The sequence below is a fragment of the Argopecten irradians genome, chromosome 10 (assembly GCF_041381155.1).
Source record: "Argopecten irradians isolate NY chromosome 10, Ai_NY, whole genome shotgun sequence".
NCBI lineage: Eukaryota > Metazoa > Mollusca > Bivalvia > Pectinida > Pectinidae > Argopecten > Argopecten irradians.
The window spans coordinates 18720092-18737170 of record NC_091143.1 but is presented as its reverse complement, the minus strand read 5'-3'; the positions used below and the strand labels follow the sequence as shown (position 1 = coordinate 18737170).

Below are 17079 nucleotides of genomic sequence, written 5' to 3'. Positions count from 1 at the left end.
TGCAATGATAGATAAATCTGTATGTAAATATCAAATAGGTCATTTGAACTTAAATTGTAGAACTAAACTGAATTCCCTGAACGTCTCAAAGCTTTTGTTATGTATGAAATTGTTGTGTTTATTTTCATGGATATTTTCATCAACTTGCTTAGGTTACAGGACGCAAAAATGCAGGGAAAAACATATCTCGGTCTTTGCAGCATTGTGCATTTGCAATATGTAGACATAACAGGAAACAACATTTTTCAATATATATATTTATTTATATGGGTTTTAAACATACATACATCTATACTTACATAAAAATAAAATAAATATCCCTTGTTTTAAACACTTCATGTATATCAAAGGATGTGTGTTATCCAATCAGATATAATATCTAAATTTTATCATTGGAGAATGTTCAAGTTTGAATTTTATCTTTTAGCATGTAATATCGTATTATATAGTAAAAGTTTATGATGAGAAATTAAACGTTTATGTGTTCATTTAAATAGAGCGCATGGCCTTGTAGTGAATATTATGGATTTTTTTCCAAAATAAATATTTCATTAGATATTTTAGGAACGTTGTTTGACAGGGATTGTAGAATTTTATGTAGAACTAATGGGAAAAAAACCACAGAAATAAATGAATTTTCAATATTTGATTATTATATATATAGTATCACAGAAATTTAAATGTACAAGAACAAAGTACATATATGATGATAAGCCTGATGAAATATGTAAACGATGTGATTTTAATTAATAAATGTCATATAAATGATACCGTGAAGCTGGTGATTGTCGCGGGGATGTTGTTTTCGTGATTCCAATGGACATTATATGTGAACATTTAAATCAAAGGAATTAATACATACTCTATTAGTCAGATCCTAATTCTAAAAATATTTGTGAAATATTAAAGTGGAAATAACATGTATAAAGATGAGTGATTGACATAAATTGTATCTAGATACTTGTTTTCACTGCTTACAATACACTTCTGATGCCTGATATTGATTATTGAATGTCAGGGATGCGTTCATACTTTCAAATTGCGAGATTCTGTTCCAACAGTTAAGTTTGAGGTGTCGTGTCGAGGACACAGTAATATTTTGATTTATTTGTTTTGCTTTAATAGAGATATCACCTTGTTTTAAAAGCCACTTTCTAAAGTAAATGATAAGAATTTATTTATCTTTTAATTAAATTATCAGACTGACAGACGTCTTCATCTTATCGATCACTTAATCACATTATTATGAACCTCTTGATAAATTAATATGCTACTAAATTTTTGTATATCGCACCGCATTCATGTAACATTCGTATTGCGTAGGTAAACTGCTAGATCATTTTATTGAAATGAAAATGAAATTTAAAATTGAAATGATCTGAAGTTAAATGTCTCTCCCGACAATACATGTCATCGACAAATTCGAATTCCTTCTCACTTTTATTTTCATGAAACACAGTACTGACATTGTCTTGAGCAGTAATATATTATATATATGTACATATTTATATGGCATAGATATTTTCATATATATTTTCATATATATATATATATATATATAGATAGATATTTTCAAAGGTGTACAATTACCGATATGAAAATGCATATCGATAATATATCGAGTAAATTGTATGCAAGTATTAGTATATTACAATATGGTATTATCTAATGTGTGAAAATCCAGTACAGAGTCATTTTCACTTTTTGGACCTAGCTGTTCTTTTGTGTGATGCTTTTATGATTGTATTATGAACTTCATTTCAGGCGATAATTAGTCCCTAACGATTTAAACTTCAAATAATATATTTTAAGAAAACCGCATCAATGAAAGCGCCCCGGGTTACAAATAGGTGCGTGGTATAGTGTATTTCCCCAGAAACTAATGTGTAAACAAAAATACAGATCGTTAGATCAAATAAGGTCAGAAGATCAATGATAAAAGTTTATGTCTATCTAGTTCACTCAGTGGTATAATGCGATTTGTTCTTCGTAGACATGGTGAACAACAATCTATCCTTTCACACGACGATGAACAGCATAATCTCCTTTCAGTCTGAGCATATTTAGAAATTCTCAAAGTGATGACTGTAGGTTGGCAAATGAATGTTTTTATTTAATTCCGTACAGGCACGGTCAACCTTTAACGTCATCGGAGGCGGTCCACAACTAAACACACCGACTTGCTTCACCTGGAATAGCAAAATATTGAATCTTAATAACTGAAATCAAGCACAGATACAGAATATACATGAATATCTAAAATGTATGTCTAAATTTCAACATAAGGCATGGACCTCTTCAAAGATCGCTTACGCACGGACCATTGAAAATAACCTGTATACATGGAAGTTATTCAACTTATTCAAATTGTTTCGCAATCGATTTAAAAAAAAATAACGTTTATTTTTGAAATATTGCTGAAACTTCGGACAATGCTTAATAACGCTAAGTCATTAGTTGACCCATTAGGGGTGTAAATTAACATATGGGAAATGACTGAACAAGATATTTTCAGAAAATGAAACTAGAGTGTATTATAGTATAAAAGTGTTGAATCCTAAGAGACTCTGATAATTCTCATGGACGCTCCTGTTGAATTCGTAAACTTTTATTTACTGGATTCATAATGAAAGGTTTATTGTATTACACTATTAAAGGCCAATGTTTCTTGCAGACGTGTCAGATTTATGAGGAAGAAGAAAGCGGAGAAAGATCTCCGACCTACTACATCACAACCCAGAAGTGCAGGGCTAGTGGTATAATTTTTCAGAACATCTTAACCAATCGGTCACAATCGTCATAAAAATTAAGGGTATTATTATACAGACGTTAAAACATCGAAATTGATATTGACCATACTTTTTAATTTTTATGGGTATTATTATTATTATTTTTTTTTTTTTTTGAGTCGTTGGCAAAGTTTTAAAATTGGATGCATCCGGTTGGTGAGGAGATGCTATTTATCTCTTTTTGTTTCTGAAGAGACATCATGGTGCAAGCACATTGGCAATGCTTAACCGACAGGATACTCGACTGTACTTACTCCCCGATGTTCTTGATTGAGAGAAGCCAGGAATTCCTGGAACTGCGGTCGCCCGAAGTGAGTAGTGGAGGATAAACCTGTGAACAGACTCTTCCCTGCTACCTTGTGGAAGTGACGCTCACAAATGTACTGAAAAGAGTAAACGACACTCGTCATCTATGTCATCTAAATTTATAATGTACTGAAAGGAGTAAACGACAAACCGTCTAACTGTGCCATCCAAACGACACTCGCCAAACTAGGTTTATCCAAATATATAATGTACTTAAAGGAATAAACGACACTCGTCAATTTAACAATTATAATATTGAAAGTTATGAGTGAAACTAGTATAGAAATGTCATTTCATGAAGCTTCTATAGCAGGATCAAAATGAAATAAAATATCTTAATGATGTCATTGTGCTATTTCGCAACTAGGCGATTTACTTCTCGGTTATAAATCTACTTTTATATTTCCCGTAGATATATGTATATATCTAATTTAAATTTGGATTGAATAGTTTAAAACATTGCGTTGCTAATTCTTACCAGCATAGTTGTTCTCAGGTCAAACTTCTGTTGGAACTGTGTGATAAAGATATGAACTGCCACTAGTTCTTGTTTATCGGCATTCTCTACCTCACGGATGATGTCTGTAACCCATTCAAACTGTTTCTGTGTGCGTGTCACCCACAGGAAGTATACCTATAGAGAACGGCAATATTCAATTAAAACGTGAATATTTCCTATGAAAACAATCATAATGCTGATTTTTAAATCTGCTTCTTTTCATTACGGTTTAGCGTTCGCTAAATAAGCTGGGAAAACAAAACGTTTGAATAAATATTTTTTAATTGAAATTAAGTGGACATAGTGAAATTGTTGGCCTTTATGACTTTATAACACATTAAATTGTAACTAACTATATTCTATATTGTAGGTGCATTACTGAATAACTGGTAATTTTTTATGGAAATAGTGACTGTGAAGTCATAGATATGTTACGTTTAAATTCGAAACACCAAACTATTGTTATAAGCCCCCAAACAACAGTTTAACAAAATTATTTTATCAAAATAGACCAACATGATTAGACATTCCGGCTTAAAATTCACCTCCTGCACTTCATTATAGTTTCTTATCAAAATATAACTATTCCTTCTAACAATTACCTTCTGGCAGGCCATACGTTGATTCTGGACTTGAGATCGGTGGACAATGTCTTTCAAAATGGAGGCAAATGGTGTGACTCCTATACCGCCTCCAACAAGCACGGACACGGGGTATTTGTACCAATCCTGGTGACCCTCTCCAAACGGCCCATCTACATACACCTGTATCAAAATATAAAAAAAACTTATGTCATGCAAACCATGTTGAAATAATTTCAGCGATGATGACGTTAGAACTTTTTCATAACAAGGAAAATCAGAAAATAATGAAATGAAGAAGGAAGTATCTACAGTATTTCAGTACAGTATATAAATACAGTATATAGATTTGTTTTTTGTTGTTTTTTAATGTATATAAAGTGCTTTTAAAAGTATTATTTGCCATTGCAGGTAGATAATGATTGTGATCACGTATCTGTGAGTATAACGTCATACTTATTCTGAGAAAATGACGAGTTTTCGCTCACAAATTCGTGTCGTCATAATCAATACCTTCTCACAAGGGAAATAATTCTATAACATGCAGAGGCGAAATATTTTGTTTGGATTCGTAACCATACTTCTTTCATTGAATGGGTGTTGAATGCGAATTACTTTGTCGTTTTGCTATTAATACGGTTTGCATTTTTATTCCTTACCTTTGGTGGTATGCGATCCCCAAGATTATTAGGATCATACGTAGACCGAAGATTGATCGTCCAGGGGCCTACAGCCCTGATGTGGAGACTAAGGAAATCCTCATGAGGGGCTGACGTCAGTGTGAACGGATGATATTCATCCGCGCCAATTTCAAGACATGCTATTCTAACCCACTGTCCGGACTTGTATTCAAAATCGAGCGGACGCTTGAACTTCAATCCGGTTACATCTGACGATGAAGTTGTGATACATGACGTTAAGCATTGTAGGGATAGTAAATTACAAAAGGAAATAACATATTTACACATTTGATTTTTCATAGTAAACGATATGCAGAATTTATTACTCAAATGTTGTGAATGAAAAACTCACCAGATGGCAAGAGATCGGCCTGGATCACGGAAACTTCCCTCTTTTTCCGGCTGACACTGACGAGTTTATCAAAGACATAGATGACCAATGGACCATAAAGAAAGTTCTGGAAGAGCGGATTCTGCACGAGCCGTCCGCTACCGTGAAGAACCATGAAGATGTAGAGGAGGATGTAGAAGTTGTGTGTAAACCAGAAGGCGTTGAAGAGATTCCGTCGGGCGTACGGGATAGCGAATACATACATAATGATGACGATCAGCGTAAGGATGACACCAGTAATACCTGAATAGGAAGTTTATGTAACTATACGGGTAAAATATATTAACCACATTGATTGTCAGTGTGAGGCTAATGCCACTGATACATGAACAAAAATTGTTCATCAATATCAATTCATCCCATACGGTATTTATCAGACCTTTTAGATATGCAATAAAAATTGTTTTTACAAAACCTGTCTGCATGTTTCGTGGTTCATATCATTGTCCATTGTCCAGATCTTATTTCAAGTCTATCTCAGTGACTTACCAGTGATGGTGCCATAAGTCCAATAATGAAATGAGGCGAGGATGTCGGTACTGTAATAACATCAACTTCTGATTAGCTAAATACTGTGAAATTACATTGGATGAAATATCAAATTTTCTGATAAAAGAAAATGCATCTTTCATAAGATTGCAATGTAAGGGCCTAAATATATCTTAATGGCATAATGAGATTTTATGCATCTATACACTGGCGCAAGAATAACACAACGATAAATATGAATGAAAATGGTCAACCTAAAGCAAGCTGACTGAGAATTTATTAATGTATATTCAACACAAACGACAACATAATCAAAAATACATGGTACACACTTAAAGAGTATACATATCGAAAAGGGGGCCACATTGGGGTTTATGTATACAAATATTTACTCACGCCCGGAAATACTCCCGGAAGACACAGTTGAGGTCTGTTGACGCCTGCGTACTGATATGATACAGGTTTATACCGTGGCCAACGCAATGCATCACTGAAACAACCAAACAATATGACGTATCATTATGAAAAATCGTTTACAGTTAATATTGCTGAAGACAAAGACGCTTAGCCTTCCGGAACACAAATTGCCTATAATTTCAATGTTATTCACAATGTATTGCACACCTTAAATAGATAGAACATCGTATCAAATAAGCTATAGTTTCAGTGCTTTTCGCTAGGTGCAATAGGCGGCAAGAGAATTGCAGCACAATGTGGTTTTTTTAAACTTCAGATGCGAAGTCGTGGTTGAATTAGCATAGCTTCAAACATAAATGTATAAGTAAGACTAAATTCAGGATAGTCGATTTTTGACACATACCTGTAAAGAATAGTGCATATGCTGCGATGAGTTTGTGGAAATCAATAGCTGAGTCAAATGGTATGTAGGTATGAAGGAATGTCTCTCTCAAAAACGTGATCACATTTCGGCTCATCGTCACCAAAAGACTTGCATACGTGAACATCATTGCGCTAGCAGCTCCTCGAGTGATGGTGACGCCGTAGCCAGCAATACGTCTGAGACCGGCGTTTTCTCTCTCTATTGAGTAATCTTAAAATGAAAATAGTCAAAGAAATTGACATCAAGCAAGGTATCAATGACGAATACTACAACCAAGATTTATCATAAGCCGTTTAATAATTTTTTTTAATTTCGACAAAATCAAAGGACGTGGAGGCCATCTTGGATTTATTATCCCGCAAAAGAAAATGTTAAAAGCAGAACTTGGCATGCGTCTTCTTCAGCACACAACAATTAGTACACATAACAAAATCTTCAGATGGTCCGAAATAAAATAATAAATTTATTCAATTAAATGTTGAAATATACCTATGGTGATATATATCTGACTCACAATATGCTCTTTCTCCAAAGACTCCCACTAAGACCAGAGTATAGAGTGTAACCCAGAAAATTTGGCGTTTGTAGTTCTCAATCCAGCGAATAATTTCGTTGACTTTCGCCTGTGAAGGGGACGGGGGTACTTCTCTTTCTTCTGTCTTCACTTTCACCATGGTTTTCGTGCGAGTTAATCCTGTGTGTCTAAAATTAATAGAAATTTATTAATAAATCTAAGTTTAACTAAATTTTGATAAGAAATTCCTAAAATTTCACCTTATAATTTGCAACCTGCTTATAAGAGAACGTTTTACTAACTACAACTCGTATGTTCAGAAAAGATATATTTTTGGTAAATAAAATAGATAAATGTTATTGCTTTGTTTCCGTTATACTATATTTAACATGCTGATCTAATTGTCATACTAATTAACATATAATGTCTTCAATAAATTAACCTTTATCATGTGCAGCTATTTTAGTTCAATCGTTACAGCTGTACCAATGTATCTTGTGTTTCCAAAGTTACATTAGCTAATATGTGCAGTTCTATGAATATCATGTGTTTAGCGATTGAAACACAACAACAATAAGATTCGAGAAATTTTCATTGCAAAAAAGTCGCTGGGGTTGTCTGTAAATGTAAAGTAAAAGACAGTATATAACATTTCAAGCGATTTATACATATCATTAGATATTCGTCATAATTTGTTAAATGTACATCTGTACCCTTAAAACCATTTTTTGCTTTTTAGAAATAATTATATCAAAACACACGCTTTTTAGTAGCAGTTATAGTATACCCTATGAATCAGTGTACATATAAAGCTATGCAACCAATATAAATTAAAGTTAATTAGTAGTCTTTAATTAACGGGACATTACGCCATTGCATTCTTCCAGTTTTAAAACATGTCTTTGGACTTTTGATCCATGACAAAAAAGACTCAAAGCATAGCACATCACATTATTGAAGAGCGATTTATATATATCAAAAACATTACTAACTTCTTCTTTAACGACCGAAATATATTTTTTGTACTTTGAATAACGATTTAAATGTAATCATCTTTGAACCTTGATTAAAAAAATTAAAATGATATTTCTTAAATCTTGAAAAGAGTTACAGGATCTATATATTGCAACAGCTATGAAAACATCTTTTTCAGATGATTAAATCATACTGAAGATTTTGTTGATATAATTCAATGATTTTGTAGTGGTTACTCATATGAAGAACGTTTTCAGCGATAGATATTTACAAAATGTTTCATTTCCTAAGTGAAGCATATACTATTAATGAATATAAAACTTCTTAAAATTGCCTGCATTAGAAAGGAAAACGTGGTTTGCCTGCAATACGATTTCTTCTCATGTAACAGCACATAGAGAAAGCGGATGTACCCAGCGATATCATTCTGGCATTTAGAGAGCACTTTAGAATTACCATGTTGATCCATCAACATTAAAACATAAAGCAGGTCTGTGTCTTGTCGAGGCATAACAATGCATTTGAAAAGTACAAGCCTAACACACGGTATACAGGCATTGACTTCGGTTTGGCAGTTATGACAATATAAATAATTAACTTTTTTTTCAAAATCAGAATTTTCAAAATTGTCTTGGTGCCATGTGAATGAAACTTTGGGGTGTTTAACATCAAAAAAGCAAAAACCAAAACAGCAATCTCGAATATAAGATAAAGAGTAAAACATTTTTTTTTTCAAAAACCATGGTCATCAAAATTGAATCAATAACATTATCATTTTGAACGCACAGCAAAGATAGCACCAATGAGTTTACAGCGCACACCAAACTAACTAGCATCTCAACGTCTTACCCTCGTTTCTTATCATTCCGATTTATCCTGAAATATTGTTCATACATGAAGTTATATTATGCATAATACATTCATTAATAAGGTTACACATACTTTGTTCTTACAAGAGTAAAACTTAATTCCAAATCACTATTGAGTATTTGAAACGGCTTCGCATTATCGGATGCTTACAATATGGAATAAATCAACGCATACCTTGTTAAATTAAAAAAAACCTTTGGAAATTGAACATGGTGTTTAGATTATTTTGAATTACACGCAACAAAAACTTAATTTTCAGCAACCTTTAATATAAGTAAAACGTTTTGGCGATTATCGTTTTATCATATACTCTGTAACCCTGAACCAGAAGTAGGAACAGAATGACAAAGCCAGTCTTGCCAAAGTGTACGGTAGCCTTTGGATAATAATTATTAAGTATGATTGTTTTGGGAGGTATTCTCGGTCAAATTTAATTCCTCTCAATCGAGCACCTGTAAATAAATATCAAAAGCGCAAAAAATCATTTTTCTCTCCGCAAAATCAAACTACAATGTACTAAGCAAAACACTGGTATATGAAATCTGAAAATCAACAAATGTCGTCCTGAATAAGTATACAGTATCTATATGTATTGAATCACATCATGCAAAATGAGAACAATTAGACAATAATGAATCAAAGAAATGCAAACACTAAGCAAACATTCAAGTAGTTCACGTTTTAGATTCGGTCGATGATTGTCTATGCTACATTTCGAATGTTTATACATTAAGATTTTATAACATGATAAGTTAATAAACGTTTTACCATGTTTATGTAAAATAGAATCAGATTGTAATTAGTTGGAAATGTCTACGTACAGTAAAAAGCAATAACATCGACACCAAAGTACGGAACTATAAAATGCAAAGAGAGAAATAGCGAAAATACAGGAGGATATAAATTAAACTTTGAAAAAAATAATGTGTTCAAATTATTGTGAAATATTTGTATTTATTTTTTTTAGCCAAGATCAATGTATTTTTATAAATATTTCCTTTAATAGTAGTTTCGTTTATGTCATTTTTGTTTTATGTTTCTACATTGATAAGGCAACATATAGTAACATTATAAAAGAACTTTTGTAGGTTATACAAGGGAAAACGTCAATTTAATAAAAAGCCATAATGGGTGACGCTTCCATTGAAGTTAAATGCAGTAATTGGCGTACTTGCAATTTCCATCTTATTAGTAATTCCGACCACCAATTAATATCAATTGATTTAATCGAAATTAGATCAATTAGTTTTAAATGTTTAGCCATTTAAGAGTCTACTACGTTCATCGCGGATCTTCATACCTCTTCATATAGCAATTGTATATAATGTCCCCAAATGCCATTGTATATCAATAATCATTGAAATCGTGCACAACATTCCAGCATTATGTCTATAAGTATGACATTTCACCACCGTGTTTTCCGTGGTTGCTTTGTAGGTAAAATGATCTTTTATCATTTTTATATCATTTGCTACCAAAATGAATCAGGCGAAATTCGATAACATATAGGATTTATGATATCCCCCTCTAGTTATGATTAGTGATGCATTTATATTTATGAAAAGTAAGTTTTGAACAATAATATTACTTTTGCAAGAGTGTATCATTGTCTTCATTTTTGAATATTTATTATCAAACTGTCATTTGATTATCTTTCACAAAAACTTTATCTTAAAAAAATGATGACACAATCTATACTTTATACTTGTTCGTTGAGCGTGTCTTTTAGTCACAACAAATGTCATCAATTGTACCTTTTTAATTGTGGGCTATTTTAGGATTAAGCTGTACGAATTTATTAGTTTACATTTTAAATATGGATTCTAGTTCAATAATGATTTTAATATTTTAATAGCACTATAATAAATTAACACAGTTAATCCCAAATAAAGATAGGTTTCGCCAAATCAGTAAATCGGCAACAAAGAGGAGGTAATGGGAATGGAGTCGGCAGTACCGTAGGATACCACTAGGGAAAACAATTCAGAGGGGGCATGCAGCGAAACCTATCTTTAATGATTCATCAACAATACATATATCGTTTTAGTTAAAACAAGCACATCTCCTACGAATGTGAGTTACATAAATATTTTGTTATCATACTAATATAGTTGGGTTTCCATTTCATCTGTGTGATTAAAAAAAAATCAGACGTAGCAAAGAAAACACACCAGTAATATAATTTCTAAAGAAGCATTCATTGTCAAAGCTGTATCCATTCTTACCCGTCATTTAGATTTTTTCCCATTCTGAAATTATCATTTAATAGTCAAACTAATGGCACTAACCAGATGGAAATAGATATTCATCAATAAACGTGATTGTAGCAACACTGTGCATGCACATACCTTCAACGAACATTACTATTACAACACAATATTATTTTTGCTATCTTAAGTTTGGTCCTGTTCCTCCAGCAAATTTTAGTTTTTAAGAAATTAGTAAAACTTGCAGTTTAAATAGGACCAAATTGCAGGTCGCCAAAAAATGTGTTTTACATTCTTCTTTATATAAGTAGGTCGTTCTTTAGATACCAAAAATTGAAATCAACACTCATTTTTATATTGTTAACCATTATTTGGTATTCCAGCAATGGCTACAGTAGAAAAAAAGATAATGAAAAGATAAAGTCCCTTCATTTTCAAAAAAGAAAATGGCAGTGTCACAAACAAATAAATGTGATGTGAGTATGATTAATATACTAGACACATATTTTAACCGATTAAATAGTCCGAATATCTTACAATCCCTGCTTCACATAGATGTTTATTACATTGTTATGTTTTCTACCTATTGTCAGATTTATCTTAAGGGATTTATCCAATTTCATAGCAAAGCAAATTGTTTTTGATGTATTGTTTCAAAAAGGGAACATTTCCTTAGAATAAATGATATAAAAGAGAATAAACTAATTGAATTTGATTGAATGATACATTATTATTTTAGGGGAAATATAATTGGATGCTGCTAAGGACTATACAATATGTATGAATGAAATGTAAGAAGATCGCTAAATAGCAATACGTACGAAAACGAGTAAACACAACTTCTATATACTACATTGTATAATGGGACAAATTGTTAGGGAATTTATAAGGTTTTCTACGCTACTGCTAGAAGCCATAACATCTAGATGATGCTCTGTATAGAAAGACCTATAATAGACAGGCATTATAAAAATCAAGTTAACTTTAAAACATTTAGACCTTGCCTGTTTTCTTTTCGTGCTTTCCTATCCCAGATGTTTACTTTTCCGCCCTCAACAAAACATTACAATAGTTATTTCGCTTTAAAGTTATACACGTTTACCATAATACAAATAGCGAAAGTGAAAATAAGTATGGAGTGCAACTCGTATATGAACGAAGCATACTATATGTGAGCTTTTGAATATACATTATGTATTTCGACGATGAATTGTTTTCCATTAATTTTTTTTTACCTGTAGCTTTTTAGAAACTTGTCCCGGTTGGCTCGTCTCCCCATTTTGGCTTTTGCAGATGTTGGTGCTTGTTCGATAGCTAGGGAAAACAATAAATAATGGGATTAACTTATTCATCCCTGAAATTTCATAATGGGCTGGCCCAGTCTTTGATTAAGAAGAGTTTAAATGTGCCTTCAGTGGTACAACTAACATCATAAAGGAAATGCTTTGCATTTTAATTTCAAGCTGAAATTATACAAAAAAAAAGCTTATATAGCTGTTATTTTGTGCACAGAGGGCTTGTTAGGCAGGGGATTCCTAATTCATGTTGATATGGAAAACATAATTTTCTTTTGCGAAAATAAACAATAGAATAATCGACTGATTTCCTATGAAATACGTGTTTACAAGAATAATTATATGAATTTAAAAATAATGTCAATTACGGAAACTTACTTCCTATTCCTAGTGACGCGCTCTCCAATGTGTGCTTATGCTCTTCCGAGGCGAAAATTTGTTTGAAAGCATTCAAATCGACATTTTGATTGGGTGAAAGGCCAGCTGTAGTAAACATGGTGTCAATTAAATTATTCATTTCCCCGTCGTCAATGGACTGATCAGAGAGGTCCAACAGAGATCTAGAAATTAAAACAATATGGTAGGAAAAATTAAGTTCCGAAAGGTGACAAAAATCTTTTTAAGTACAGTGGACTTCCGCTAATCCGGACGCAAACTCACAATCTGAACGGAAATACATTTAATTATTGACTACGTAAACTGTATCCAGCGATCCAGAAAATGACCCTTTCGTATAGTTTTCGGATCATCGACGGTACTGTATTATTATGCATCTTTTTTCTCATGTCACGTCAATAACACCTGGAACCTGAATTTTTCGATGTGGAGGCAGCTAGATAAAGGTTAATGGGCTAAACAAAATGTCACATCGGTAATCCGATTTATTAAGTAAACAAACTCCACCAAACACAGTAAAACGTTTAAACGTTTCGGACAACTCAATGATAAAATTTGATTTGAATTCAAACTAAACAGTTCGAACGAACTGTGGTATCAAGATAGGAACATGTCTCATGAAACCCGAGCTTGTGGAGTTATCCCCTGTCGTACAACACGAAACGCATGCATATATGACCAAACCAGACCGAACCAGTCCAATTCCGTTACATTCCTGCCTACTTTCTGCAAGTGCCCATGAAGACAATAACATCAATGTACTCACAACTTCGCTACACACCCCTATAAAGATTATATCAATTTACTTCAAATGGTTGAAATGACAAGAAAGTAAAGCGGGGAGACAGGGGTTCGAACTCGGGACCTCCGAACATTAGCTGGATAATCTACCGACTGGGCTACCTTATGATCTGCCCGTTACAAATCCACGATACATGAATTTAAACAGGTAAATAAATATGAAAACTGTAGTTAGACATGAGAAATGTGTATATATATATCACTCACTTGATCATCTTAACGAATTCTCCTCGTGTCAGGTAGCCTCGTCTACGGAGATCGTACATGTTAAACATTAGCATAGCTTTATCATCGGCATCACCTGGGGTCAAAATAGTCACAACAATCGTTAGTTGATATAGTGTTTTCTTTCTTAAACGGCGAAATGCATTTCATTTCAGAATATTTCATTGTCAGATATTAAAAAGAATGGTAAATCGGGGAACAGAAATAGAGTACATAACAAATCATTTAACAGATAAATATAAATATGAATAATCATCGAATACAATTTTACAATCTAGACATGACACAAAACAGGTAATTCAATTAATTGAAATATCTGTGTTGACTTTTGACCTCTAATATCTTACCAGAAGACATGACGACAAACATATCGAGGAACTCCTGGAAGCTAACCGCATTGTTATTATCGGAGTCTACCAGCAGAAACATGTTCCTCACGAACACAGAGGTTGGTTTCAAGCCTAAAGCCTCGGCAAATTCGGTTCTGGTTAGCTGTATCTTCTGGACCTTGTTAATGTCTTCTGCACTGAGATTGCCAATATTCATCTGTCCTGGAGTCCGGTCAAATGCCTAACATCAAATAAAACTCTCCTTCATGTTATTTCGAACTACATGTATACATAAACGTATGCAAAAAACAAAACCGAGTAAATGGACTGAATTGAAACAAGAAGATATTACGTCCATTGGAGACTGGTTTAATAAGCTGTGTGTCGATACGACTGGACTAAGAATGAGAAAGCTAAGATGAATCCCTGAGAGGCTCAAAGGGCTCATAATTCAAACTTAAGTAGCACTAATTGTCTGGATGACAAAAAGGAATTTGTATGCACCCATAACGACATACCTGAACACAGATGACACGGAAGAACGTATCTAGAACCTTCTGTCTTTCCTCTTTTGTCTCCGCCATCTCCAGAACACTTTTCTCGTCAAACTCGTGCACCTCTCTGTTGATTCCAAGCCCCTGAAGGAAAGCCTCTAACTGGGTGACAAAGGCGTCACGCTCGTCCTCGTCAATAAATCGTAAAACCTGGTAACACCAAACGAATATCAACATGGTGAAAAATACTGAAACGAATGTAACATCCGGCATGTTCAATTTAGTTGTTTACGATCTAATGACCTTTATATTACATAGTCATAAGTGAATGATTCTAGCTTTGAAATATCGGGAATATCTAAAGATATTGACTTTTTTTCTATTTCCGATATGTATAAAAAAATCTTTAGTGAGGTTTATGAGCTTCTGCTTTTCCACAAAGATGCTTCTATTATTCCCAAAAACATATTACATGTTTATGATTATAGATTCTTATAGATGTATGTATATATAGAATATGTACCAAATCGATTTCGTTCGGGAGCCGAACAGATATTGTATTTCTCAGTTTGTCTCTGGATTTCCGGAAGTGGACCTTTGCGTTCATTTTACGCAGATCCAACATACGCAATGGCTTACGCCTAGTATCATTGATGTGTATCTTTTTCCGATCGTTGTCAAGCTTGACCTTGACCTTTCGTTCTCCCATTGTAGGCCCCATCCATTCAATAGCTGGAACAATACAATGGTATTTGGATTAAAGTACTAATTGTGTAATATGCAGTAAAGGTATTAATTGCGACATCATGTTTGCGAGCGTAACGTCATGCTTTGTCAGAGGAAACGGCGTGAATTACACTCACAAAATAATGACGTCACAATCGATACCTACCAACAAGGGAGGTAACTCTGTAATATGCAAAGACAGAATTCCACAGGTGGATCAGTTAGCATCTCAGTTATGGTCTTAATTTTCAGTAGCAGTAAGGATCCACTGATTGAAGCATTTAATGTTAATGACAATACCAGGAAATAATATTCATACAAGCCGTAATATAAAAAAAATTCCGTATACAGAAATGATAGTTAAATTAATAAAGCGTGTTTCTTAATAAGATATAGGGGAAAACAAAGTCCTTTGAAATTGCCCCTGTATATAAATATTGCAACCAGGATAGAGTTTTAACCCCTATGAATTCAGCTGTTGTAATAATACATTAGACAGCTTTAACAAATTTTAGCACTGTGGTCTTTGTAAGATTATTTAGTTGTTTGTTCTATATAAAAAGAATTGTGGTTAAAACATTTTTAATACCCGTCAAAGTTCCAACCATGTTTGTCATACATATCTAACGAACTATGCATGTAACAAAATATATTTGTTTGGTCCCAGAGATTCGTTTGGTTTGATTAGTTTAACTTCATATGAAGAACTGAGGAGATGTCAGGTTAAGATGGTGGAGGGAGGGAAGCCATAAAAAAACATCGACCACTGCCCAACAGATGTTCGTTTTATTTTATTGATATATACAACCGTCGTTATCAACAGTGAAAGTCTATCATTCAACTTTTTATTTGTTCATCTATCAAAACGAAAGTTGTCTTAAACCACTTAAACTTCACCTGCATCTTTCATTAAATCTGAATTTAGGTGTTTAATACCTTCGAATGAATTAGGGTCGTTGCTCTTCGCTCTCTGCTTTGGTGCAAGGATCTTTCTGGCTTCTTGAATTTTTTTCTGACGCATTTTCACCATCAGTATCATAATACCTATCGCTCCTACGAAGGATAGATTCAGTGAAATATAGCTTACATATTTTATTATGTACACAAAACGGAAAGAAGTTATTCCCCTTTATTAAATATAGATATACCCTCTAATCATTACAATCATAGAAGAATGTAGCAGAACTATTTTTAAAAAAATGTTTTTACTAATAGACATGCATGGAGAATTTAACAAAAAGGTTCATTGACATTAACGCGTGTTGAAGACGCAAATAATTTCAATGGACGACATCCGTCATACTACTCTAGATTAGAGAAAATTAATAATTACTTACCGGGGACGCATAGACCTAGAAACAGAAAACTGAGGGCAAATGAAGCTTCGCTGCCGTAGAAGTAGTCGTAGTGTTGTAGATTAGTACAGTTCTCAATAACAGTTATATTTTCGAATTTATTGTTCGTATCAGCTGCCAGCTGTGTAGGTTGGCCACAAGGGTCTGAAAATAAATTACAGATTATTGAAAAGTCAAGGCATATAAGTTATCATAGTGCTGTATTGCAATTGTGTAAAAGATTATAATTCAATAAATATCACACAACCTCATACATATTTGTTATTATACAAGGACCGTCTGATAAATTAGAAGCACAAATTAAACAAGAGACTGT

General features: G+C 33.3%; 1 protein-coding gene across 5 annotated transcripts in view; it reads right to left on the bottom strand.

The window, feature by feature from the left end:
* Positions 1–241: 241 nt before the first annotated feature.
* The window catches only part of LOC138333323 (dual oxidase 2-like), a 50915-nt gene continuing 34077 nt past the window's right edge, over positions 242–17079 (bottom strand). For 2 of the 5 annotated variants that reach the window (XM_069281623.1, XM_069281627.1), the window contains 20 exons: positions 16746–16907; positions 16345–16461; positions 15206–15414; positions 14707–14892; positions 14207–14429; positions 13842–13935; positions 12816–12997; positions 12378–12456; positions 11161–11184; positions 8915–8941; positions 7091–7278; positions 6556–6786; positions 6132–6225; positions 5736–5785; positions 5208–5489; positions 4835–5064; positions 4197–4358; positions 3574–3729; positions 3044–3172; positions 242–2189 (listed from right to left, as the gene is read on the bottom strand). In XM_069281623.1, the coding sequence (XP_069137724.1) occupies positions 2064–2189; positions 3044–3172; positions 3574–3729; positions 4197–4358; positions 4835–5064; positions 5208–5489; positions 5736–5785; positions 6132–6225; positions 6556–6786; positions 7091–7278; positions 8915–8941; positions 11161–11184; positions 12378–12456; positions 12816–12997; positions 13842–13935; positions 14207–14429; positions 14707–14892; positions 15206–15414; positions 16345–16461; positions 16746–16907 (2951 nt within the window). In that variant the 3' untranslated portion in view covers positions 242–2063. The remainder of the gene's footprint in view (positions 2190–3043; positions 3173–3573; positions 3730–4196; positions 4359–4834; positions 5065–5207; positions 5490–5735; positions 5786–6131; positions 6226–6555; positions 6787–7090; positions 7279–8914; positions 8942–11160; positions 11185–12377; positions 12457–12815; positions 12998–13841; positions 13936–14206; positions 14430–14706; positions 14893–15205; positions 15415–16344; positions 16462–16745; positions 16908–17079) is intronic. The other 3 variants (XM_069281625.1, XM_069281624.1, XM_069281626.1) reach the window with 3 other exon arrangements.